This window comes from Plutella xylostella, chromosome 13, assembly GCF_932276165.1.
Source record: "Plutella xylostella chromosome 13, ilPluXylo3.1, whole genome shotgun sequence".
In the NCBI taxonomy this organism is placed as follows: Eukaryota; Metazoa; Arthropoda; class Insecta; order Lepidoptera; family Plutellidae; genus Plutella; species Plutella xylostella.
In genome coordinates, this window is record NC_063993.1 from 6640496 (window position 1) to 6667506 (window position 27011).

General features: G+C 39.1%; 1 protein-coding gene across 8 annotated transcripts in view; it reads left to right on the forward strand.

The window, feature by feature from the left end:
- The first annotated feature begins 1830 nt into the window (after window positions 1-1830).
- LOC105389502 (vascular endothelial growth factor receptor 1) overlaps window positions 1831-27011 on the forward strand; it is a 36198-nt gene continuing 11017 nt past the window's right edge. For 2 of the 8 annotated variants that reach the window (XM_048624812.1, XM_038111893.2), the window contains exons 1-13: window positions 1834-2376; window positions 8228-8584; window positions 8669-8781; window positions 9229-9388; window positions 10552-10700; window positions 14501-14669; window positions 15414-15531; window positions 16125-16303; window positions 18221-18369; window positions 19018-19303; window positions 19500-19643; window positions 20150-20274; window positions 20873-21053. In XM_048624812.1, coding sequence (XP_048480769.1) covers window positions 2247-2376; window positions 8228-8584; window positions 8669-8781; window positions 9229-9388; window positions 10552-10700; window positions 14501-14669; window positions 15414-15531; window positions 16125-16303; window positions 18221-18369; window positions 19018-19303; window positions 19500-19643; window positions 20150-20274; window positions 20873-21053 — 2260 coding nt within the window. In that variant the 5' untranslated portion in view covers window positions 1834-2246. Of the gene's footprint in view, window positions 2377-8227; window positions 8585-8668; window positions 8782-8881; window positions 9020-9228; window positions 9389-9719; window positions 9838-10551; window positions 10701-14500; window positions 14670-15413; window positions 15532-16124; window positions 16304-18220; window positions 18370-19017; window positions 19304-19499; window positions 19644-20149; window positions 20275-20872; window positions 21054-27011 lie in introns of those variants that run through there. The other 6 variants (XM_048624814.1, XM_048624813.1, XM_048624815.1 and 3 more) reach the window with 6 other exon arrangements.

Consider the following 27011-nt stretch of genomic DNA (forward strand, 5'->3'; position numbering starts at 1 on the left):
CGGATCGTGTGTTCTGTGTGACTCTGTTTAATTTATTAAATTGGCTATCGGCGAACCAACCGAACTTGTGGAAATAAGCCATCAACTCATTGGAAATAAAATTTAGATTAATTATGTTGATAGTGTAGGAGGCATGATTGAAGAAGTCATATTTTTAAATGTAGGCGTCGTAGGTACAAGGTATAGGTACTTCAATAGAAAATTACATGACTGTGAACTAAAATTATTCGTAAATCTCTAAGCATTATCCGCTATCGTTATCATAAAGTTATCATATCACAGTGGTTATATTCTCTCTAGTTATCGCTATACTATGGGCATGCAAACATCCAGCTCACGATAACGGTAGTGTCATTTTGTTAAAGATGTCACACGCCATGTCACTAACACTGACTTCATTTGTGATTGCATTATCTTCTCTATCTACTTATGATAAGAGTTATAACTATGTTCGTTGTTTAGATACTTCGACAGCTAGCTGTATGAATTCTAAATAAATGATTATCACGATTTTTTATCATTGGTAGTTAAGTACTCTATTATCGGGTCAAGTCATGTAGCTGCTATGAGTGTTAAACTGCGGGGTCACTCGAAATTACGAAAAACTAAGTTTCGGCAACGACTCTATTTCGTTGTATTGAACGTGCCGATTGCACGACAGCGTTCTTCTCGTCAGTATAGAGTGACCCTACTGGGCCATGGGAATGTCATAATTCCCGTATAAATGGCCTATATTAAGAGCATAGTATGTATGCATGCAGGTACAACATGTATTTCCAAGTAAGTAATCATAGTCATACTAAGAATATCCTATTAATAAAATTTTACTAATAATGGTGAATAATTAAGATAAATAGCTTAAGAGTAGAGTGTAGGAGGACTACAAGAAATTTGTTTTAAACAATATGAATTGCATAAAGTATGTATTAAGCAGCGCCTACAATGTGTTTTCCCAGCATGTGGCTCATTACAATATATTCCTCGGGGGTAAGTAGTACGTAAATTAATTAGTTTTAAACTCTACTTTGTGTTCCTGCTGCTTTGCCTGCACTACACTGTTTCTAGTTTCACGTAATTTGACGGATGTTATGCTCAATCCAGTGGCTGCGATATGAGTATTAACCTTTATACTTATTTTCTTATATCCTATCCTATAAACCGTACAATAGCAAACATATGGGTAACATCATAACATACGTTGTACCAAAGCCAACAGATGTTCCCCATTTCTCACCATACCTGAGAACGTGGCAGCTCCAAAGATCATCAGTCATTTTGAAGCTTCGGCGAAATTGATATCGTAATTCTACTCTCATCTTAGGTGTTTTGTATGATTATTATTTGTTACCTTCTTATTTATGGTAAGTAATTTTAATAAACAGCAGTAAGCCTAATAACAATTTGCCAATGAATATTTAGAAATGTTGTCCTCTCAAATAAAAATCTTTGAAATCCAATTTCAAATCAAATCAGAACTTGTGAAACTTTTGTTGCTTTGTGGTTTGTTGTGAATTTCAAATAATTGCGTGATTAAAAGCGATATCGCTTAGGCGAGCAGCGGCCAAAACAGTTTTGAATACTGCCCAACTGCCTGGGTACATACTTAACGCTAACAAAAACCTTGTTTGGATTTCAACGCGTGTACGTAGAGGTCATACATAACACGCTCTCAAGTATTATGTCGCTAATGTAATCAGAAAATTCTCTTATCAAACAATGTAAGTAATTTTACGCGCCGCTGCATCGCACACGGCAGAGTCGTAAATTGAGCTCAATTTACGTTTTTTTTCCTCAGTATTCCCATACAATGATGTTGGTACTGTTACTGTTGATAGTGTGTGGAAGCGCCGGCGAGTGAGGATCGAGACAGTGGGCTATCGGAGCTCGGCCGCGGCACATTCCCGCGGAGTCGATGGCGCGCGTCGTACGCCTCGCGGACCCGCCGACCCACGCGACCAGCACACCAGGGAACTTCACAAACAAAACAAACACCTTCTAAACCAAGTTTCCAACCACTTAGTGACTAACCTAATGCGTGAAAGTGACACAAAAACAACACTGTGTTTACGTGCCAAGTGAATAAAAGTTGCAATGAAAATGACCAAGTGTGTTTTTAAGTGTTTACGACAGCACTGATTGAGACTTTATTGTGGAATGTGCGCTGTGGAATGCGTTTGATACGGATTAGAGGATTTAAAATTAGAACCGCCGATATAGAATATAGCTTGCAATGATCTGAGCACCACATGGCAACTGTTGCTGATATTCTCTGCCGACATAGTAAACGGGTCAAAATGATTGGTTGGAGGTTGCTAGTATTGTGGGTAGCTATTGTCGTGCCCGCATCTTCAACGACTACTGACTATGGAGAAGGAGGTTTGCCAATTTTAAGTTTGGATTGATGCGGAATACTTACTCAATAAAAATACAACTGCACACTTTCAACAATCCTTCTTCTCAAACTATTAACTTCTAGTTATGAAATGAACGCTATGATTCCTGTTGCACCCTTTTCCAATACCAGAGCAGTTTCCAAATACCCACAGCCGAATCTATAATCTATGATGTAAATAAAGTATTTTAATCAGACACTTACTTACCTACTAGTTTATCTTTACACTACTTAATCTCTGATTTGACTCACTGATAGCAATGGTCTGATCAACAATAACATTGAGTTAAGGTAGAGTTTTAAATAAGATAGGTACGTGGGAGCAGCAACAGATTTTACCCTAATTGAAACGAATTACTGAGATGTAGAGCAAAATTGTCTGGCGTAGCCCGTACGAGTAGAACTAAGAATAGCCGCTAGCAAATGGTTAATTTCCTTATCGATTACACTTATTGCATGAATGAAGGTCTCAGCCACAAATTCACTAAAACGATTCCAACTTCATAACGGTACTATTAAAACCTGTTATAACTCTGCTATTAAGACACTCTAACTTTGGTACTGCACTGGTATTGCATTTAAAAATCTAACATAGTTACTTAATTACACTCTTCTCATCTTTTGCAAGATTAGGTTGTAAATGGATTGTCACTAATTTAGTCAAATTAATAGCTTGCTACTGACGCGTGTTGTTGTGTTAACAAATGAATGAGATATTTTTACATCAGTAAACAAACTTGTATTGCGTTGTTGATGATAAGTGGTGGCTTTGCCTGCGGGTGTGTAGTCCATTGCTGTATGGCTAAAGAGGGAGTTGTAAATTGTGTTAACAAACATGGTAATCTATGCTAATATTTAATGGTGCTGACGAGAATGTTATTTCACGAATAGCTGCAGGATATTTACATACTGTCCTGTACTTATGCTAAAAAAATTAAAACCTTTTTGTCAGGCTGTGAATAATATAAACGAGATAACCTAATACATTTTGTGTTTAACTTTGAATTTAAGTGCCTTACAAACACTTGAGATGAACAGTTTGAGATACGTAAACAATCTATTTATGCAAAGCACATTTGAGTAGGTTGTCAACAAGCAAAGGTGGAATGAGTCAAGAGCTCAGACAGTGAACATAATAGTGCTTCATTTTGGAGGCAATTTGTATAAAATGTCCTGACGCAGCCTCCGTCAGCATCGAAATGAATGGCGCATGACTCATGTTCTGCTTGAACAGTTGTGATTTCTTGAGAAGGCTGTGAATCACTTGACGATACCCAATTATCGATAATTATATCACAGACTTTGAACACACTATCGGTGTTATATTGGTTCGAACATTATTGATATTCTATTGATCTACAGACATGGCGATTTGCTTTCTTTTCAATATGTTAAGATTTCGGTACTTGATAACTAGCATCACAGTAACATTAATGGCAACATTTCCACACAGTTCTCCTAAACAGACAACCTTGGACAGTCTGGCGGTCATCTATTCTGTTGCTGTCATGCAAACGGTACGCTTATTACAACGAGATAAGGCCTCTCAGCCTCTTGGGGGTCAGTATAGCTTACTATAATCGAAGGAACGAGAGGCGTCATACAATCGGTACTCTTAATACAACGACATATACACTCGCGAGCAACCAAATCGACTCAAGCCTTCACGGCGCACATATACATTGATTTTCCTAAAACGATAAATGGTAAATATAAAAGTGATATGTCATTCGAAAGCTGAAGAATTAGGCTTTCAATTAAGATCAATACCATAAAAAAAAACTAAGCGCAGATTTAATGACGCATTTTAATTGCCCGTCAGTGTTAATTACCTCATTAGGAATCCACGCCTTGCGCTACCTGATCCCGCTATAAAACCTTTCCACATCCGGTGTACCTTATCAGTCGCTTGTTGCAAGTTGACCGGTACACATCTCGTTGCATTGTATTCCTTGTTTTCGCAAACCCATGGATACCACACCAGAAGAAGCTGCTCAAGTTGTTGCCTTGCTGCAACAAGGGTTAAGTCAGCGAGCAGTCGCTGCCCAGCTCCACTTGAGCCAGTCTGCTGTATCCCGAGTATACAGACGGTTCCAAGAGACTGGTGCCTTCAATCGAAGACCAAGAACGGGCCGCCACCGCTGCACTTCAGAGAGAGACGACCGCTTCATTGTCTCAACCTCGCTGCGCAATCGACACCTTACGGGCGTTGATGTGCAGCAAGAACTGAGACGTGTACGACAAGTGGCTGTCAGCGAGTGGACAGTGAGAAGACGCTTGAAGGAAGCCAACTTGACACCAAAAAGACCTGCATCAGGCCCCAAATTGACTGCAGGCCACCGACAAGCGCGTCTTCAGTTTGCTCGAGAGCATCTCGATTGGAGCATTGCGCAATGGCGGTCGGTCCTGTTTACTGATGAGTGCAGAGTGTGTCTGCATGGCAGTGACAGGAGAGGCCGGGTCTACCGGCGTCCGGGGGAACGATTTGCCCAATGTTGTTTCGCTGAAACAGTAGCATATGGCGGCGGTTCCTGCATGATGTGGGCTGGTATTTCTCTAGAGGGAAAAACCGCACTTGTTTTCGTGCCTGGAGGCGGCCGAGGAGGCGGGTTAACAGCTGATCGGTACATCACCGACATTCTACTCGGTCATGTTGTGCCCTATGCAGAATTTGTCGGTGAAGACTTCGTGCTAATGCACGACAATGCCCGCTGCCACACGGCACGAGTCAGTCGGCAGTTTCTGAGAGAGAAGGAATTGCGCACGATGGACTGGCCTGCGCTCAGTCCTGACCTGAATCCCATCGAACACTTATGGGACGAGCTCAAAAGAAGAGTTCGGGCCAGGAATCCAGTCCCTGCAAGCGTGGACGAGCTGAAGACAGCTTTATTAGAGGAGTGGGACGGCATTCCTCAGGAAACTGTCAAAAAGTTGATAAGGTCTATGAGAAACAGGCTGCAGGCTGTAATTAGGGCAAGAGGGGGCAATACAAAGTATTGATTTAAATAAATAAATTTTTATCTTAACATTTTTTGTTTAATTTGTATAATACGATACCCATACCCTTTTTTCCTAAATTCCCGTTTTTCCTACAATTGCGTTCAGACATCATTTATTTCAAAAATGATGAATGGATTTCAATAATAATGATATCAAATTAAAGCTGACATCTTAAGCTTTTAAATGACATATCATTTTTATTATTTCTATTCATAATTTTACTTGTATTAATGTATGTTTGCGCCGTCAAGGCTTGAGTCGATTTGGTTGCTCGCGAGTGTAGTTGTGGATAGCTCTCCGAACCTACGGAAAAACGTAGTTTAGCAGACTTGAATGTGCGCACTATCACCATACGCCAGACATCTCTAACAATGCCTGTGTTTATTTATAATAAAATAATTTAACCGGTTTTAACGCGTCGGCAACGGCTATGAGTATTTGTTGATTTGATTTTGCGAATACGATATTGGATTGCTGCCATGCCAACGCAAGGTTTAAGGCAAGTTAATAGAGACGTACCTAGTTTAAGAATTAATTGAAATTAAATCACATTTCATCATAAATTACCATCAAAACATAGTGTAGTGTATCTGTCTGTTCGAGGTAAACAAAATATCCATTGATAGATAATATATTTATAGTTGATGAAAAACTGGACATTCGTAAAGAATGTCATCGAGTTGTTGTTTATTTGAGTAACATAGCCGTAGAACAGATTATTGGGCAATTTTATAGAATTAGATACGTTATCTTATCCGTGACAGAAACAGCCCAAGAATATTTTTAACTTTCGCAATTAGTACCTATTTCTTGATAAAAATACTGACCGGTGACTATGTTCTTCAGATTATGCGTCAGTCACATGGCTAACATTTGGATAAGAAAAAATTGTAAAGCTCTCAAGAGATATGAACTATAATCATGAATCGTGATACTACTTAAAGTAAATTATTAATAATGTATACTAAAATCATTGAGTCTCTAGATAAACTTATATCTCATTTTTGTGCAATAAAGTATTAAATAAATAAATAAACCTGCTGAACTAACGACCTAAAAATGTAGGAGAAGGTGACTGGATAACAAAGATTGTTGTCAAATTCACCTGCTAAAGGGAATGTCACTGATACAATACCACCTTTTCTACAACTTTTGAAAATCATGCAAGTCATCCTTTTCACATAATCGCGGTAACTTTACTATTAAATATTTGATAGGTGTAATGTTCCAAAGCCAGCTTTTATCGTCACGCGTACTAAATATTTTATGTAGTTCAATCAGTTTAAGTGGTTTGTCGCCATAAAATGTGTAAGCTCGAAGGAATGACTTTCTCTTTTTGGTAGGGAAAGCACTATCTGAATTTTAGATTATTTAGTGATCTAGAAGTCGGAATAGTGCATCTACGCAGACTAGATAATTCACCCATAAAGGAGAATATCAGAAAATATCAAAACAATAAACTTTTTTGTTCCAAAATAACCTACCTACGTAAATATCATTTTCCGGTTACAGAATTTATATTTTGACATGTCAATTCCAAAATAAAATACTTACGTTAGTTAACAACGTTCATAATTAAAACTACATCGTTATTCTATGCTGAAGTTTCACATGTGGATAACAAATGACAAAATTTGGTGGGTTACTGTGGGATCCGGCAACTTTATCTTAGTTAATGTCTTAAATCGAATTTCACAGGATGTAGTTTTAAAAACTATCAAATTAACGTTTTTTGCAGCACCATGAATTGATGCGAAATTCGGATGTTACATGTGTTATGGTTTTTTTTCTTCAAAATAACTCTGGCCCATTGTTTTGTCATCAGCCGAAGGCAAAAATTCATTGTATATGAACATAATTAAAATAAACATCTCAAAAATGTCTAAATGCCACGCTGTAGCCTCAACAAGTGGTGGGCGGAAAATATGAAATTGTTGATAAAAGCACTGCCCTGATAGTGCGCCGCAGACTCAACTGTTCAAAAACCAGTAAACTATAACAAAACAGATTTTTTAGTCGGTAAATTAAAATTTTCCATAACTCTGCACAGAACATTACACTATGACCTAAAAGGTCCTAATCCTAATAACAGAAAAAACAGAATTTTTTCTTCATAGAGTACGTAAATGATACATAAGTAATAATTAATTTGTAACTTTCAAAAGTTATATAGAAACTTTTAGAAACTATCACTGAAGAAGGAATATTATTTAGTATTTTATATGATTGTTATGATAGTTTGCCTCGCCCAGTTTTACGTACTGGAACTTACCAACCAACTTAACGTTATAAGCTAAATATAAGTAAAAGGCGTACCTACGTCATGCGGCATAATGCGTCGGCCGTAATTTGCCGCTAAGTAGAACCCGCAGGGTCTTAATCACTTAATTGGTAGCTTCGGCCACAGTTTGATACAATCAATTGTTATCAGCGTCTGGTAGGATTAATTTCCCGAATGTGGCCGCTCCCCGTCGCGCCCTACTAATTAGTTCCCTCCAATATCGGCTACTCGTATTACAGACTACATGGACGAGCTAGTACTGAGCCCTCTGTACTGTCACTCATCCCAACAGGTGCTGATATATTACCTATCGACTAGCTCACTGATAAATGACGAGCACACCGACGCCCCTGTTTACATTATTATACCCCACATGATTAACTACTTCGTGCAATGGGAGCGGGCGAAGACAGTAATCTAGTTAGAGGGTTAACATTACTCCTTTTACACTAATTGTACGTAGCATTATATCTAAGTGACCAATTTATGCAGACTGCACTTAAGACATTAATGTTATGAGGATACAAACAAAGATAGACCATTGTCCTTTTCAGATAATCGTCCTTCGGATGGCCCAAAAATTTATCCAACACAAAGCGAGGTCGTGTTACAGAAGGGTCAAAACTATACGTTCTTCTGTAGTGGAAAGCGAGAACTTACGTTTAAGCAACAAGAAGTGCCAGAAGAAGCGTACCAAACGTCGTTTCAGACCAACATGACTGTGGAGATGACGTCACACGATCCAGAGAGTCACTATAAGGTGGCACTGCACCTGTACAACGTAGACGACTATGCGATCGGTTACTACGCATGCTTCGACGACACTGTAACAGATACAGAATTCTTGTCAGATATCAAAGAAGAACCGCGAAACACGCCACATATCTCGTACATTTACGTCTACGTCAATGGTGAGATACAATTTCTTACCAATAATGCCATACTTACCGCAGTTGGTTCTACTCAAAAATACTAAAATACTCTGTATCTTTTAGGAACTGAAAGTCTTCTTGCGCCAATGAAAGAGGTTGTAATCGCTACAGTTGATTCAGATGTCGTGATAGGATGTAGGCCCACCACGCCCGACGTTCAAGTTACATTGAACACGGTACGTATATTGGATAAAAACAAAATGTATTCGCTTAAATGTGAGAATTATGATTAATTTAACATGAAGAAGAATTTAAAAAAGCTGATCGATCTTACAGTATTAAATTCAATGACGAAGCAAATAATTTGTAATAAGGACGAGAAGGTATTTGCACGCACCCGTTGGAATGCAGATAAACAAACGCATTACTCAAATAATATTTCGTTTCTCAAAGAGAATAACTAGCTTTTGCATGGTTTGTAACGTGTATGTTTTTACTAAAATGACTATTTTTAACTGTTTTCATGCCAGTATGCTAGTCTGCTTGCGAGAATAAAAGAGTAACTTTTACCTATACCTTGATAATTCTACTGCTTGTTAAATGATCCGAGGTCAGTCTTAGCTTATTGCTGATAAACAAAAAGCATGGGTTAATAAATAAAACTCTACCTGAATTCTATCCAGGACCCCAATGAAGCAGACAATGAATACGAAAATATTGAGAACTACAACCCGAAGTTGGGGTTTATTTTAGATTCGCGAGATCTCATGGATGTCTCATTTTTCACTTGTAACTTTGCGAGCTCTGACCAATTCCAGTCGAAAGACGTATATGTTCACAAATGTAGGTGCTTTTTAGTGTATAGTTTAGTTACTTCTACTTATTTAACAATCTATTGAAGCGCATTGACGAGAGTAAATACATAGCAGCAAAAGCTATATTCACTCTATCTATATAAATTATGAACTACTAATATATAAAAAATCTCGTGAATGCGCTAAAATGTTTGTCAATTTTAAATTGAATCAATCTTTACACTTTCTGAAAATAATTGTTATTACGAAGTATAAACTTTGTAATATTCGAAATTTAAAATTGAAAAACGTAGCTACCGTCAGCTAGTCCCTTACTAACTATATCCTGTTTAATTGGCATTACGACGTAACTGCTGCAGAGCAAAAAGCAGACCTACTCTCCAAAGATTGGGTTCTTAGTGAGAGCTCGTATCCCCCCTCCGAATACTAAATGCGAAGCTCGCCGGGGCAACGATACCACAGATAAAACTATACATTGTAAGTAAACACAACTCGTGGGCCTTATGAAAATCAAGCCTAGTTTTAAAAATTCTCTCTTCTCGCGTAGATAACACCTGGAAACGTGCAATGAAATTTCAGCTCTGAAAATTCATAGTATGAGTCCAGGCTCCAAACTAGGTTTATTTTTTAATAAGGTCGTTGGTGTCAATTAACGAGGTAGCATGTTTGTCGGTTTTTCTTATGGTTTCCAATAATACTCTGTGTTTTTGTTGAGCTTGCGAGTTTCTTTCTACTTCCTTGGTTTGGTTTTGCTCTAAAACTCTGTCTGCACTTATTTCTTTGTACAAATACTAACTTACTAACACCTGTACATTATTATGTTGCCATATTAATTTCAGCGTAGTTTAGTGTATGTAATGTTATGATTATGATCAACCTACATTATCAATATTTTAAATTATTTTATCGAATGTAGTTCTCATGATAATGTTTTCATCCCAAGCTTTTAACTAATTTAGTATAAAGTCAATGTTTTAAAAGAAATCATTTTGATTAGTTTCGCTACTATGTACCTATGCATTTTTTTATTTGCAACTTGTACTTTTTAAAAAGCGTTCAATTTCTTGTCTTTTATTAAGTCAACTATTGAACATTGAATTGATCACTTTTAGAATGAAGCATTTCCACTTTAAATATAACAGTTAATAATTATGGTCATATTTTATAATATACCATAACTTTTTTTTTCAGTACTAGTGCATCAACTGCCTGAGCCTAAGGTTTCTGTGACACAGCCTTATTTCCTTGACGGAGACACTTTTGTTCTGAACTGTACCGTCGTGTATGTACCGAACACGGCTCTCATGCTGACATGGACTTATCCAGAAAAGGCTGAGAAGGTAATTACTTTAGCAATTTGAATTTATCGGCTCCTGTATCAGAGGGTCAACAATAACGCACAAAGATAAACAATAGATACTTTGAACTATTTAAACTCGTACAAGGGAGGGGTGCAATGCATGGAGCAGTGTGGGCAAACTCTGACTGAGACAAGTTTGTGAGTCATAGATAATATATTATTCGAATATGACATGTTAAGGAAAACGCTAGTATTTATGTACAATCAATACATGTTATACGATTAGTATTCGTATTAAAGTACATAGGTACTATTACATTGATAATAATTATTGTAATACACGAGTACTACTATGATGTTACATAGTTTGCTGATTCGTTTAGTTATTATGTAGCAAGTGTGACACATGGTACTACTGTGATTATTTGCCCTTTCCTAGGAGTACTTATAGAATAAAATGTAGAGATGCATAGTAATATTTATTTCAATTGAATCAAAATACGGTTTTGAGGCGTTGAGATGTTTAAATGGAGAATAATCAATAATTATAATAATATTTTGTTCAATAAAGTTATATTGTATTGTATTGTATTGTATATAATCTCACTTTTGACATAATTTTGTTATTTTAATACATACCTAGATCTCACAAACTGATAAACCCCTCCTATAAACATTGAATTGTACAACCGCCACAAAGCAGGTAAATCTCTTGTCCTGCAAAACGATCATGCAGACCTACAGGCAAGAGAACGAAAGCCGGCTAAAAGTTTTACTCGAGGAGGCCGAAGCCTGCATATACGATAACAGTAGTTGCCAAGTCCTCAGAGGCAAAATGACTGGAGCGTATATGGCGGCTTATAGCGAGGAATGCGGATTCGTGCCCTGGGAACGCAACATCCCGAAACTCACTCTCCCACACAACAACCAAATGGTGGTCGTAGCTCAGTGTACCAGGATTATGCTAGAGGACAAAATCCTAGCAAAAGCGGAAACCATTAACGCTACCTGGAATAGCTGGACGATGCCCACCATCGCTTGGGTGAACGGGGTACCTGGATGTGGGAAGACAACCTGGGTGGTAAATAACTTCGATGTGAGCAAAGACACCATTATCACCACGACAACTGAGGCGGCCGTCGATATACGAAACAGGCTAGCGCATAGGATCGGGGACATGGTTAGAACTAGGGTACGTACGATGGCATCAGTCCTAGTAAACGGCTTTAGAGAACATGTCGGATGCCAACGCCTGATAATTGACGAGGCCCTGATGAACCATTTCGGGGCAATCGTAATTGCCGCCCGCCTGTCCCGTGCCAGTGATATTGCTCTAATCGGAGACATCAACCAGCTACCGTACATAGACAGAGAGAACCTATTCGAACTAAGGTACAGTCGCCCAACACTGGTAGCAAACATCACCCAGGAGCTGTTGTGCTCATACAGAAACCCCATGGATGTTGCATACGCCCTAAGAGAAGTATACTCAGGCATATACGCAGCCACAGCGCGTATCCAATCCCTGCAGCTGAAAAGGTTTACAGACGCAGCAATTCCATAATCCCAAACCAACACTCTATTCCTGACGCATACACAGGAAGAAAAAGAGACCCTGACCAGCCAAGGGTTTGGAGAAGGAACGGGATCACGCGTCTTAACCATACACGAAGCACAGGGATTGACGTACGAATCCGTCATTATCATAAAAACAAAAGATAAAATAAAGTTGCATGATAGCATACCTCACGCAGTAGTGGCGCTGTCGAGGCACACCTCCGCCTGCACCTACTATGCGGATGACACCGAGGACGCTATCGGCAACCTCGCTAAAACGGCAATAACAGCACCGAAGAAACGGATCCTCGAGTACAACCTAAAGATGGCAATAAAAAATCGGGACAAAGAGGTCGTTGCCCAGCAATCAAGGCTTTTGGCAACGCAAAATGGAGCGGAATAGGAGAATTTTGATTTTAATTTTATATTGACGGCCAAATCGTATTGCATGTATTTTATAGTTTTGTTATGAATAGTATATAGCATGTATTGTATAGTTTTGATATGTAGGTATTGTATAGTATATCATGAATTAATATTATCTGTATAAGAACTAACCAATAAAATTAAGATAGTTTTAAGGGTTCTACCTTTTCTGGCCTAAGATTTATTTGCCTAATCTCGTATTGCATAGTAACGTTTGGTCAAAATCTCGTTTCGCCGAAAATCGTATGGCATAAATCTCTTTTAGTAAAAAGTTATTTCGCATAATCTTGTTTAGCCTAATAATGGTATAGCCAAATCTTGAATAGCCTAATAATGCTATGGCATAGGTTATATAAAGTAATCATATTCGTTTGGCTTTAACTTTGATGGAGCGTCTCCCTACATAGCGCAAACTGGTGCCTTGTATTTGTGGCCGCTATGTGGGAAACGCTCCGCTCCGCTTCGCTGCGCTCCGCTTTGCTTTTGACGATAATGTGCACCTAACACGCTCCTCCTCGCTTTGCTCGTCGTCGCACCTATCTTTAGGTTTCGATCCCATCGTGATTTTCGGGATTTAGGAGAAAAATACCACAATTTGTACATTTAAAACATACTTACATAGTATTTGTAAAGATAATATTAGGAGAAACAAGATTATACCAATATGAACAATTAGAGCAAACGAGACTTAGGTGTTTCAAGTTTGTGCCAAAAGAGTTTTAGACGAAACGAGTCTTAAGCCACATAAGTCTTGACGAAGTGATGATTCTACCAAAAAAGTTTAGACCTTACGAGGTATGCGAAACGAGTTTAGGGCAATAAAGATTAGGCTAGATGAGGGGAACCGAGTTTTAAGAACACTGTCACACATTAACACCAGGCAAAACAACAGCGATGACAAAAGGAGTGTGTGGCCACTGACAGGCGTCTGTTATAGTGCCACAAACTTATCTGTTCCGGTGAGAGCGAACTAAATTGGTCCATCCATACCTCATTACTTACTGTACTAATGAATTTCATATTGAATTATTGACAAAGATTATATGGACCAATTTAGTTCGCTCTCACCGGAACAGATAAGTTTGTGGCACTATAAGTTCTCTGAAGACAGCTGACACTGGCCCTACCCTTCAAATGTTTGTTGCCATTATAATTGTAAGTGTGACTGTGTGAAACAAAGGAAAAAAAAAAAAGAAAAAAAAAAAAAAACAAGAAATGCACAACTGGGGGTTTTTAGTCGGTTAAAGGCCGACACTACCTGGGTCCCCTTCCCAGGTGTCTGTGTAGATTTTCCTCCAGGAGTGCAAAAAAAAAATAATATTAATAATATATAGGTATATATATATATAAAAGATAAAATATATATATTATAAGCTTCCACATTGAGTAGTGAGTAGTTAAAAGATGAAGATAAAAAACAACCAAACTCTCACAATATATTGATCTCTCAAAAAGGCACGGACATAAAGTCTGTGGAGTGATAATAAAATCTTAAAAAAAAAAAAACAAAAAACATTGAATTGTAAAATTATGGTATAATTCTACAATATGCCAAACAAACGACATGATTAGTGTCAACCTCGTAATAAAATGTTGTAAGTTGATGAAAACAATTAGTAACTTAGAAACAACTTAAAAGTACATATTATGTACCATTAAATTTTCACAAGTCATATCGTAAAAAAACACTAGGTCATCAAAACCTAAACAATTTAAAAATAAAATACAGACGTTGCCGTTTCTTCTCCTCAGTGACTGAACATTTGTGAAATGGTGATAGACTTATCTTAACATTGAAAATCAACAAAATAAAAAATCGTTTTTTTTTACGTTGAATAAAATGATATTCTATTCTAGACGATAATAACGAGCGACACCAACGAGCGCGTCGTGACGGCTGCGGGCGGCACTCTCTACAACAACCTGACCGTCACCCATGCGGCCCGAGAGAGTGCGGGCAACTACACCTGCGTCACCGACAACGGACATGAGAGGAAGAGCGCCACCGTCGTCAAGAAGTTCTTAGGTAATAGGAATAGCACACTGAGTTCTATTCTTATAGATGGTAATAACACGCGACACCAACGAGCGCGTGGTGACAGCGGCGGGCGGCACGGATGATGAGGCTGCAGTAGGCGACAAGTTTATTGTAGACGTCGCAACAGCTCTAGGTTTGTTTGGTCAAATGAATCCTATTGAAAAACATAGAAACTTCGTGCTATGTAGTATACATATAGCTCCATATACTCCTGCATCACCGACTACGGACACGAGAGGAAGAGCGCCACCGTTGGCAAGAAGTTCTTAGGTAAGGCCGGTTCACGGCGACAGTCCGCACGCCTTTGAGGTTTTGCGTCCGGCGAAGATGGCCAGCTCCACATCGCTTTAAACTCGCTGTAAGGTTTCATGCATTTTGTAGTCCGTCGCAGACGTAGGTGTAGGTCACGACGGCGGACGACGTAAGGTTGCTACTGACGACAAAAGTGGTGGTTGCTACAGGTTTCTTTGGTCACATATAATTTTAAATTTAGTTTCTATGTGTTTCAAGTGGCGACACTTTGTGTCGTCTGCTGTGATCTCATGTCTTATGAATATACAGAGTATGGGATTCCTGGAAATTTTCCTATAGTTCCATCCAATAACTGGTAACATATTTCTACATATTGATAGAGTTGACTATGCATTTTTTCTGTCTAACGTCCAGTAGCCGGTCGAATGCCAATACTGCATTCAATGAGAATAATGACACTAACGATATTTGTTTTTTCAGAAAAAGGCTTCATTACCATGAAGAAGGGAAGGTCTGATCCCATTCTGGAGAACCCAGAGGGCAAGATGATGAGATTCCACTTCAATATGAAATCCTACCCACCTGCTAAATATGATTTGTAAGTAATTCTCAAGTATGGTACATATTATCTAGTTACGCGTAACATTGTATAATTTTAGTTAATGTACATGTACACTGACATTTAAATTGAATACAGAGAATATTAAAATTAGTTTTAGTTAGTAAATCTAGAGGCATACTAGGTACTGAAAATAATAGTAGCTCATTTTTTTCTGCTACGGCTAACTATATGTATTATACTTAATAACTATGTAAGTACTTACTTATAAAAATAACGGCATCTCATTTATTTTGTACTTAGTTATACTCTTCGACCATTTAGTGTGGGTTGCACCATTTAACTTTAACTATTACAAACGTCAAATCCCTTGACGAGAGAGATCAATCTTCAAGAGATTTGACGTTCGTTATAGTTAAAGTTAAATGGTGCAACCCACCCTTAATAATCAAAGGTTATATTATCTGTCCATTATATTATTGTTTTTTGACATTCGAAATCCCATACATATTTGACGACTGCAAAGAAAAACCAACTTTACTTACCTGACATAAGGAAACGTCTAAAATACCATAACACAGGGGAAGCTCTATAGTATCTAGACTTTACATTCTAAACTTTTTGTTTTTCAGCCTAAAAGACAACGAAGTAATTACAAAAAATCCAAGATACAAAGTGGATGTGATCCAAAGAACCGGGACTTATATTTTAACGCTCAACGGATTGATGGTGAATGACACTGGAAACTATACATTATCAGCCTCTAACGATTATGAGGAGAAAAGCGTTACATACAATTTCAGAGTACAAGGTAAGACATGTTTTTTTGTCTTATTCATTTATCTAAAGGTTATCTGGAAGACATCGCTTTTAGCGAATTTGCTGTCTTTTTATTTTATTAATCAGGGTAGGATAATACTCAAATACTAAGAATAAGAAAGTGTTATAACATCACAAGGAATAGGGAATATGCAAGTGGTTCAAATAAAGGTCAAATATTATTTATAATAAACTTTGTTGTTTCATAACTACGACTCCATCATTATTTTTGATTATTATTTATTTTTGAGCAAGTAAATGAAGTTGAAAAGTACAAAAAAACTTCGGTAAATTCTAACTTCCGAGAAACGTCACCCATTTCCTTAGGGCGGATGTGACGTCATAATTCTTTATATATCAATCTCAGAATAATAACTTCTTTGCGTTTGCGTATAGTTAAATAAATGTCAAGTGTAAACAAAGAAATGTTAATGTCACCGAGTATTTGTGATGCTCGTTGTGATCAGATACGATGGATCACATAAAAATTCTTCCAATACGAGTAGATCCTAGCCTCCTATAACCTCTCCACTTCTTGTTTGATATGCTTGTTTGTTTGCAAAGTGTAGGACTTTTTATATTTTTTGTTGGTAGTGTATGGGCTGCCACTAGTTGTTCTATTGTAATGAGGCGTAAACAGCCATTCGCTAGTCAACGAGCCACTCAAATACGCTCCATATTGCAACACAATAAAATTAAATTTGTATTGTAAGTATTATGACATGAACATGACACAAGTTGCTCTTTCTACTTTTAGGTTATAATGGCAGTCGTTAGTATATTTCAAAAGTTGATATTTTTTTCTAAATTAAGTTATGGAAGAATTCTCGTAATCAGAAGAACTGGACACATTAAATTTATTACGCAGTATGAACGAGTAAACTGTGGCCAGCTGCGGAAAAGGACAGCAAAGACTATTGAAAAGTCGAGAGCCGTATGCCCAAATATTAGGGAATATGCATATATTTTTATACTCTTATTCGATAGTTTAGATAAGGAGGTTTAGACCTTTGAGATATGCACAATGGTTCCATTCAAGAGAGCCAGGTGCAGGTTCTTACACCCCCACAGATGATAGAATAGAATGACCCACTAACTCTAGTCTCTCTTACTGAGAACCAAAGTTACAGTAAGTACTTACATACAATACAAATATTACTTTATATTCATATTGCCATATTGCCATTATAGCGTAATATTGTGTACAAAGGTCCTCTGGTTTGCGCGCTCCCATTTCAAAAGAGCTACTAGCAGCTATTTACGAGCTCCCATTACAAAACAGCCACTGGTCACACTTTATTACCATTATAAAACAGCCACTGATCACACTTTATACACTTCCTTTTTCGTTTGTTACCATGACAACAAACCAATGTTTGGTTTGTTGAAAATACAAAAGTACTCTGTGATTACTTGATTAGGTAAAAAATCTATGCCGACTGACGGGACTCATTATTCTGAGCCGTGAAATTAAACGATTATGACGTCACGACAGCCCGCCATCCTGACGGGATTTTCAAAGTGGTCGTGATGGTTGTAATTTTTTAACTTTCTTTAAAATACCTTAAATTACTTATTTTGGCGTTGAATTTTTTTTTACTATAATAAAGTGATGTAAAACTATCCAATAAAAGTATAAAAAAAAATTACGCATATTCCCTATTGCGATATTAAAACTACCACTATACCGAATCTTAGGCTCACTTACGATTGCGTGACCCACAGTTATTACAACATTATACCTCTATAGAGCCTATTAACAAAGGGTGGAGTGCAGACTTCTTAACTATTACATTTCTTCGACTCAAGGGCCAACGGAGCCAATTAAAAAAGTAACTAAGCACATACAAATACATAGTTCAACTACAAAAATAGTAAGTAGGTATCTAAAATAATTTACGTTTTTCAGCTCGGCCAGTGATAAAAAACTTTGGAGAGGAAACTAAGTTTTATGTCAAGGGCACAAGCGCTAGTTTGATGTGTGAAGCCACTGGGTATCCTTTGCCGAGCGTGATGTGGAGTTTTGTCACAGATGAAGGAGACTCTCAGGAAACACCGGTAGGTGCAATATTAATATACCTATCTTTACCTACTAATTGCACAGGAAGTGCGAGATTTATACAGGTTGTTGAAAAGACGAAGGTTTAGAGAAGTGAGATATTGCATTACAACATATGGAGGCTCTTTATATATGTGTGATGTTAAGCTAGCTAGCTCAGTCAGTAATGTGAAGTAGTGAAACGTCGCATAAGTAGTGTTCATTCAACCTCGATGACATCACAACCACATGACTGCACAAGTAATACAATGTAGGAAAAAACTATCAGACAATACCGTTGTTTGAGTGTACTTATTACAAGTTATTATTATTAACCATGTTCAACAATAGACAGTTAAACACTAATTAGATAAAAAGGTTATTAGCGTTGCAGACAACAATAGGAACTAAACAATTAATACTTTATTAATGAAGTAATTAAACTTGCATTTAAACTTGCACCGAGGAATTATAATATTACTTCCAGTATCAGCAACAAATTTAAAATATTCCATGATCTTTTCACGTCTCTGCCAGTCCGTCAGCTAAACCACAAATGTTCAAGTTTACCAGACACAATGTTTTCTGCTTGACTGATTTCAGTCCCAAGTCTAACTCACTATTTGTCACACATTTATACCCTGAATATTTGATTTGTTCCATTTCAGGGCACTGACTACATGAGATCTCTGTACGAAATGCAATCAGTGCTCAAAATCAACAGAGTGCAAAGTTCAGGAAATATAACATGCATAGCTAAAAACAAAATGGGTGAAGACGAACGCACTAACAGATTTCTTGTCTACGAAATACCAGGAGGCTTTGGTATTCTGAATAAGAAGAACGAGTGGTATCCAGAATCTCAGCTGGTGGTGAAAATATGCTTAGCATCAATATACGACTATGAGTATGTAACGTGGATACGAGATGATGGAAAGGATTTGTCTAATTACAGTAAGCCTTTTTTGTCTAGATATATCTTGAAAATATCTAATGTGCCTGGCTGCAGATTGCATATGTGGCCGAGTTGATTAGTTTCACAGCAGTTTTCTCAATTTTCTTTGACATTATTTAATTTTGTTTCGAGTTTTTCTGATAGATTATAATAATGTATCTAGATAAAAATCATATATAGAATCTTCTTTTACAGTTAACAATTCATCAAACGATTTATCATTAGTGTCTAAACTGAAGTTCGATAGAGTTTCTGCGTACGACGCTGGTAATTACTCCTGCGTCGCAGTGCGCTATGACGGCCAGAACCAAACAGACACGATATCTATTTCAGTAAAAGGTTTGTAAAATTTTGTTAATCAATTTATGTAGAAGATAAGTAGGTCGTTATTTCTGTCGGAAATAATGGCATTGTTAACAAAGATTAGAGTCGATGAATTTGTTGTTTTTAATAAGTTACTGACTAAGCATTCTATAGCATAACTAAAAGAGGGATGAAAAATTTACATTTACCAATGCCCCTCATGAGCTCATGACTCTCATGACCAAACTGTCTTCTGATCGAGTTTTTTAATCTATCCTAATTAAATATTTAGAGCACATCACAATCTATGTGGTTTGATATTTATGTAGCTTACATTCCCGATACTGTGGACGCTCCAAGGGATCGTTATCGACGTAGGTAGATAAACGTCTCTTCATCGCGATACGCCATAAATATGCTGTGACTGATGGAACGCGCATTAAAGGAGTTTATCGACGTCCATAACGAACCCGTCTATTGACCGCTGACACTCAAGAAGAAGAAGACCCAAACTTTCCAGTAACTAACACAAACACTTGCAGAGCTACGTGGCATAGAGTTCATAGAGCCGAGCACGGACAACTACACGGACGTGTACCTGTACCAGCCGGTGCGGCTCAGCTGCCTCGCCGACGCCGTGCCCAGGCCCGACATACAGTGGTTCAAGGTGAGCGTAACTAGTTTTGTTGGATATTCAACTGACTAAACAAAAACGTTTGTCCACTATGTCCATGTAGATAGCTCTGCTCCATATCGTCACTGTTGGGTCCGGCCACATTCGAGCCTTACCTGTTTCGTATACATAAATGGGTACCTCCAACTGTTTCTATGAGTCCAGGATATTAATTAGATTTGAGTTTAGTTGTAGCACTAAAAGCCTTGTACGAAACACATGCTGTAACTGAAAGAGTTATTAGACTAAGCCAGTCTGCCTATCTGAACATAAATATTCGTCCACCTAAAGGTTGTCTTGAAAAAATCGCTTTTAGTGATAAGACCGCCTTTTTTGTACCTATGTGTTTATATTTAAGCTTTGTATAATCTATTCTTGTGTACAAATAAAGAATATTCTATCTATCTATCTATCTAATGGTGGCGCCAGCCACTGGCAAAAGATTTGGACAGGCGCTCTATTCAGGCCTGCAGTGCTGGCTTGGTATGAAAAACTCGAGACACACATCAAGTCAGAGGTTGCTGCCAGTGTAGGCTCCATGTAAACTTACACTGTTTTGCTGCAACATCTACAAAAAACCTCTTCTAATCAGGACGGGCTCCAACTGACAGACTACCGAGACGTGAAGGTGGTCCTGTCCAGTCTGAACGACACCACCCTCAACTCAACGGTCATCATCGGCCAGATGCACGAAGAGGACAAGGGCAAGTACGAGTGTGTCGCCTTCAATGATCTGGAGAGACATAGCCGGTTCTTCAACTTGAGCATTACTGGTGAGTTGATGATGATGATGATGATTTTGTATAGATTTTGCTACAGCGATGCCACTTGAAGAAGGGAGGATCTTCAATATTGGAAATAATAAGTGTTGGATAAATATATTTAATAAAATAAATATTATATAGGTTTTTGCTCACGTGAAGGTTCAAGGTCCAAAGCTCGGCGTGGAGGGCCCTCCCGATGCTTGAGTAATCCGTTTTAATCTTGAGGTTCTCACACACAAAATCACATGTCCACTTATAATCGTATACACAAATATAATGCCTAATAGCAGCTGGTAATATTTAACCGAAAATACAAATATTGCGAATATCGAGACCGCGCCGAAAAACAAGAGCAGATAACCCGACGAGAGGCTGCCAACGACTGGGTAGACTGTCAAAAATAAAAGAACCTACCCACATACAAATATAAGAACCTACCCACATACAATTATTAAAGTGTTCGTCGGTACCGAACATTCTCCCGCCTAAGCAGTAACCGCTGCTTAAAAATAAATAAGTATACAAGTATATACGTACAACCGATTTTTTTTTGTAATTAGTCTAAAGGCAGTCTAGATAGCCTACCTATTGCCCGCTTGAGCGTTGCTCCATTTGCAACCCGAATATCCGCTAATCTGACCACACCATCCGATCCTGGGTAGAGTTTAATTATCCGACCGCGATTCCACTGAAGAGGAGGGACGTTGTCCTCTTTCAGTAGAACTAAATCAACTTCCTTAGGAGGAGAGGTGGAGTCCGTCCATTTGACCCGCTGTTGCAAAGTGTGAAGATATTCTAAGTGCCACCGATGCCAAAAACTTTGTGAAATTTGCTGTAACAGCTGAAACCGACTTAATCTATTCATCTTCACATCTTGCAACGGATACTCCGGTAGAGCATCCAGCGGATGACCGATAAGAAAATGACCAGGGGTCAATACCTCCAGATCATGAGGGCTTGAGGAGATGGGACACAAAGGTCTAGAGTTCAGTACGGCCTCAATTTTGCAGAAAACCGTGCTAAGTTCCTCAAATGTTAATTTTGTTTCCCCTATGCACCGTTTTAAATGAGTTTTCGCCGATTTAACCGCAGCCTCAAACAAACCACCCCATGATGGACAAGCTGGAGGATCAAAAATCCAAGTAATACCGCGCTTGGACATATTATGACCGATATAATTTTGATTTTGTTCCAAAAAACGATAAACTTCCCTTAAATAATTATCAGCACCCTTATAATTAGTGCCACAGTCCGACCGAATAAGGGAGGGCAAGCCGCGCCTTGACACAAGCCGAGACAAGGCGGCAATAAAAGCCTCAGTAGATAGTTCCGAAACCAACTCCAGGTGAACCGATTTTGTGGCCAGACACACGAACACGCATAAGTATGCTTTGGTGATTTTCGGATTCCGTAACTTATGTGTTTTGACCTGGAAAGGTCCAGCAAAATCCGTACCGATACCTTGAAAAGGTCTAGCCGAAGTAACGCGATCACGAGGCAAATTACCCATCAATGGCTGAGTCGTCAGGCCTTTCAATTTGTAACATTGAATGCACTTAAAAGTGACATTCCTGACAGCTCTCCTAGCTGAAAGTACCCAAAAATTCCGTTGTAATATAGCCGTAAGAGCATTTGGTCCCGCATGACAATTTTTCAAATGCAAATCCAAAATTAAAAGTTTTACGAAATGTCCCGATTTTGGCAGAAGCAAGGGATGTTTTGCTTCTAATCCGATCTCCGCATTTTGGAGCCGACCACCAACGCGCAACAGTCCACGAGAGTCTACGAATGGAGTAAGACTCCTTAAATTGCCTCTGATCTGCTCGCCGTTACCTAGAGCTTCAATTTCCGAACCGAAATGTTTCTTTTGAATCAAACTGACCCAACAAAGTAAGGATTCTTTCCTTTCTGTCACCGTTAAATATTGCTTGGAAATCCGATTATTTTTATTTTTACAATTATGAATAAATCTCCGAATCCAACCTGTAGCCGATATTAATTTATCAAGTGAACTATATCTATCTAAAATCCACTCAAATTCCGAATCCGATTCCGTTTTAGTAACTGCACAACATCTAATACCAGGCAGTTCCGAAGGCCTCTCCACCTCGCGAGAGGGCCAGGCGGACTCATGTTGAGTAAGCCAGGCAGGTTCCCACCACAATGGATGAGAAAGTAACGTTGAAGCCGTTGACCCGCGTGAAGCGACGTCTGCCGGATTCAAATTGCCAGGTACATGTCGCCAGATGATAGTAACCGCAGAATTTTGAATTTGTGAAACTCTGTTAGCCTTGTATACTTGAAGAGTATGAGGTGATGTATTAATCCATGCCAAAGAAATCATACTGTCGGTCCATCCAACTATCTCCTCAAATTCAACGGATCTTTGAAGACAAAGACTCACATGATTGAGAAGCTTAACCAGTAGCACGGCTCCACACAACTCCAATTTAGGAATGGTGGGACGTGTCCTGAGAGGGGCGACCTTGCTCTTAGCCATGAGCAAGTGTACCGACACCGAGCCGTCTTGGTTACTTGATCGCAAATAAACCACTGCCGCAAAACCTAACTCCGAAGCATCACAGAACCCATGTAATGAGTAGCTGCTTGCAGGCTTAGTCATAGTACATCGAGGAATAGCCAACCTTTTAAGGTTAACCAAGTCTTCCCGAAACGCTTGACACTCACGCAACAAATCCGAAGGTAAAGGATCATTCCAATCGAGCTTGTTTAGCCAAAAACGCTGCAGTAAACATTTAACCCAATACACTACTGGGCAAATCCAACCCTTAGGGTCAAATATCCGGGCAACTACAGATAAAATAGATCGTTTAGTGTCCGAACTCGATGCACCAAGATTTAGTTTATAAGAAAAGACATCTCGAACCGGATCATACAAAACGCCGAGAACCGCAACCGTATGGGGATTTTCCGAATTTTCAAATAAGAGAGGTAATTGTTTATGATCATCAGGTAAACCTTGTAGAATTGCTGAGCTATTTGAAATCCATTTACGGAGCTCATAACCACCCGATTTCATTAAAGTAATGAGTTCTTGCTGAAGGCTCAACGCATCAGATTCCGAATCCGTACCAGTGATTATGTCATCTACGTACACATCTGTTCTTAAAACCGCTGCCGCACGAGGAAGGCTTTCACGCTCTTGCTCGGCGAGCTCCAAGATTGTACGATTAGCAATGTACGGGCTACACCGCAACCCGTAAGTGTTAGTAAACAACTCATATGTGAGGAAAGGCTGATCAGGAGACTCCCGCCATAATATAAGTTGGTACTTCCGATCCGATTCGTCTATTACCGTTTGCCGAAACATTTGTTTGACGTCACAAATGAAAATAATTTTATGTCTCCGAAAATTTAATAAAATGTCCGTTATGTCCCTTTGTAATTTGGGACCAGTGTGAAGACACTGATTCAATGATACGCCCGTATATGTGACGCAACTGCCATTAAAAACCACCCGAATTTTGGGCACGTCACCCGAATATTTAAAAACCGCATGATGTGGGATAAAAAAGTGTTTCTCGCCCGATTTATAATTAAATTTTGAAACCGACATATGTCCCAGTTCTTCATACTCCCGCATAAAACTGATGTACTCCTTTCTTAAGACCGAATTTTTCATAAGCCGTCTTTCTACCGCATGAAATTGTTTCTCGGCTATGTAACGAGACTCACCTAACACTGGACGCGAGGAAACAAATAAAAGTCGAGTAGAGAACCGACCGTCTGATAGCCGATGTGTATTTTGCTTATAAAGCTGTTCACACTCCTCATCAGCTGGGGTGATCTGTGAAACCGATGGAGGCTCCTCAACCTCCCAAAACTTTTGTAAAGCATCCGAAAGTGATAAAGCAAAAACATCACCTGCTGGCTCCGAAGTTACGTCAAACGAATGATCAATAGGTCCCAATAAAATGTAACCAAATACCGAATTATACGCCGTTAAACCGTTTGTACCTAAAGTAATTTTATCACCACCGACTAGTGAACCGTAAACATCCGAACCGAGTAATAACTCAACTGGTTTGGACTTATGAAACTCTGGATCAGCTAAGAACAGTCCTTCACATAAATTTAATACCGATTCATTTAAATTAAATGTTGGCTGATTACCGACAAGATTCCGTAAACAAGTAACCGGAGTGGAAATAACCGGAAACCGCTTTCCCGAAGGTGAAAATGAAACACAAGACCGACCGAAAATATTACCGAGTTCTAATCCTCCTACCCCTCTCACCAGCTCATCCGTAGGTTCTAACATTAATCCTAACTTCCTAGCTAAATTTAAGGTTATAAGAGAGCCTTGGGATCCTGCATCTAATAAAGCCCGAATTTCAACAAAATCATCCAAGTTATCACCATGCACTCTTACAATAGCCGTAGGAAGTAAAATAGTTTTATGTTGAACAGGTGATTGCAATGGGTAGGTAGGAGCCGTATCCTATTGTCGATCATTACAAGATCGCTGCGGCGCCTCACGTTCGCACCGCTGATCCCTTCGACCATCACCGTCACGCTGAGGGTGATGAGAATAACCGTTGCCGCCTATTTGAGCCGCACGACGCGGGCTCCACTGGTCGTTTCTCCGACGCTCCGGGGACGCGGCGCGAGCCGGTGACATCCGAGGTGAACGGGTTCGATTCCCGCCGCCGCCGCGTCGATAAAACTCCGCGCTCCCGCCCGCACGCGGCGGCGAGCGTCTGTCCGATGCACCATTATTCACACGAGGCTGTGCAGTGCCTACCCGATTGAAACACAGCAATGGATGGTGCTTCTGGCTACCACATGCATCGCATTGCGGCACCTGGCGGCAGTCACGGTAGTGATGACTAGCCAAACAGAAATAACATAGCCGCTTCCGAGTAACAAATTCCTTCCGAGCTACGGGTATAAGTTCCCTGAACCGTGAACATCTATTCAACACCGAGTGCGACGACTCACCACAGTAAGCGCAGCACGGGACTTGCGCTGCCGCAGCTGCGCTGGTCCTCGCGATTATTATGAGAAACAAATTCTCTCTTGGTACTCTCCAATAACCGACATTCTGTTTCTAAAAATTCTACCAACTCCGAGAATGTTGGTATAACATCTGTTTCCGTACCGTATTTTTGTTCGAACCGAGTTTTAATTGATGGCGGCAATTTAGTACTAGCAATATACAGTAGCAAAAAGGACCATTCAGCTACAGGGAATCCCAAACGTTCCAGCGAGTTTGTTGCCATAATTAATGGATTTAAAAATTGCGATCGCAATCCGATTAAATTTGACGAAATAATTGGCAAGTTCATAATTTGACCGACATGAACGTCCGCTAGATGGCGGGAATTTTGGTATCTCCGCATCAAAAGGTCACGAGCTGTTTTATAACCAGCATCCGATATTTTAATATGTTGAATTAGCCCGCGAGCCTCACCAGAAATGCATGACATTAAATAAGCTAGTTTCTGTGAGGGTGACAAATCCGTACGATTATCTACCAAGCTGTCAAATAAATTATTAAATCCGACCCATTGATCCAAATCACCCGTAAAAATAGGTAACTGCAGGGTAGGTAATCTCGACACCAAAGCCTCTGAGTCGAACCTGTGTCCGTCTGACCGCGGCTCCGACTCGTCCGTGGAACCGCTCGTGCTCCGGCGTTGTTTTAATTTTTCATACATTAATTTGTCGAAAGCTTCTAATGCCCTCACATACTCCTTACGTGCCGCTTCTAAAATTTGATTTTCCGAATTATTTTCCGGGTCCGCGAGTTCAATTATTCGTTGATATGAAGCTTCTAAACTCGTAAATTCCGTATTAACCGTTAACAGTCGAACAGAGACACGGTTGACATGTTCAGGTCGATCCAGCAAGTCAGCACTGTCAATAAGCCATTAAAGTTTTACTTTAAATACCGAAAACGATGCTCTCAAAGCCATATTACAATCTTAAACAATAAACAACGCA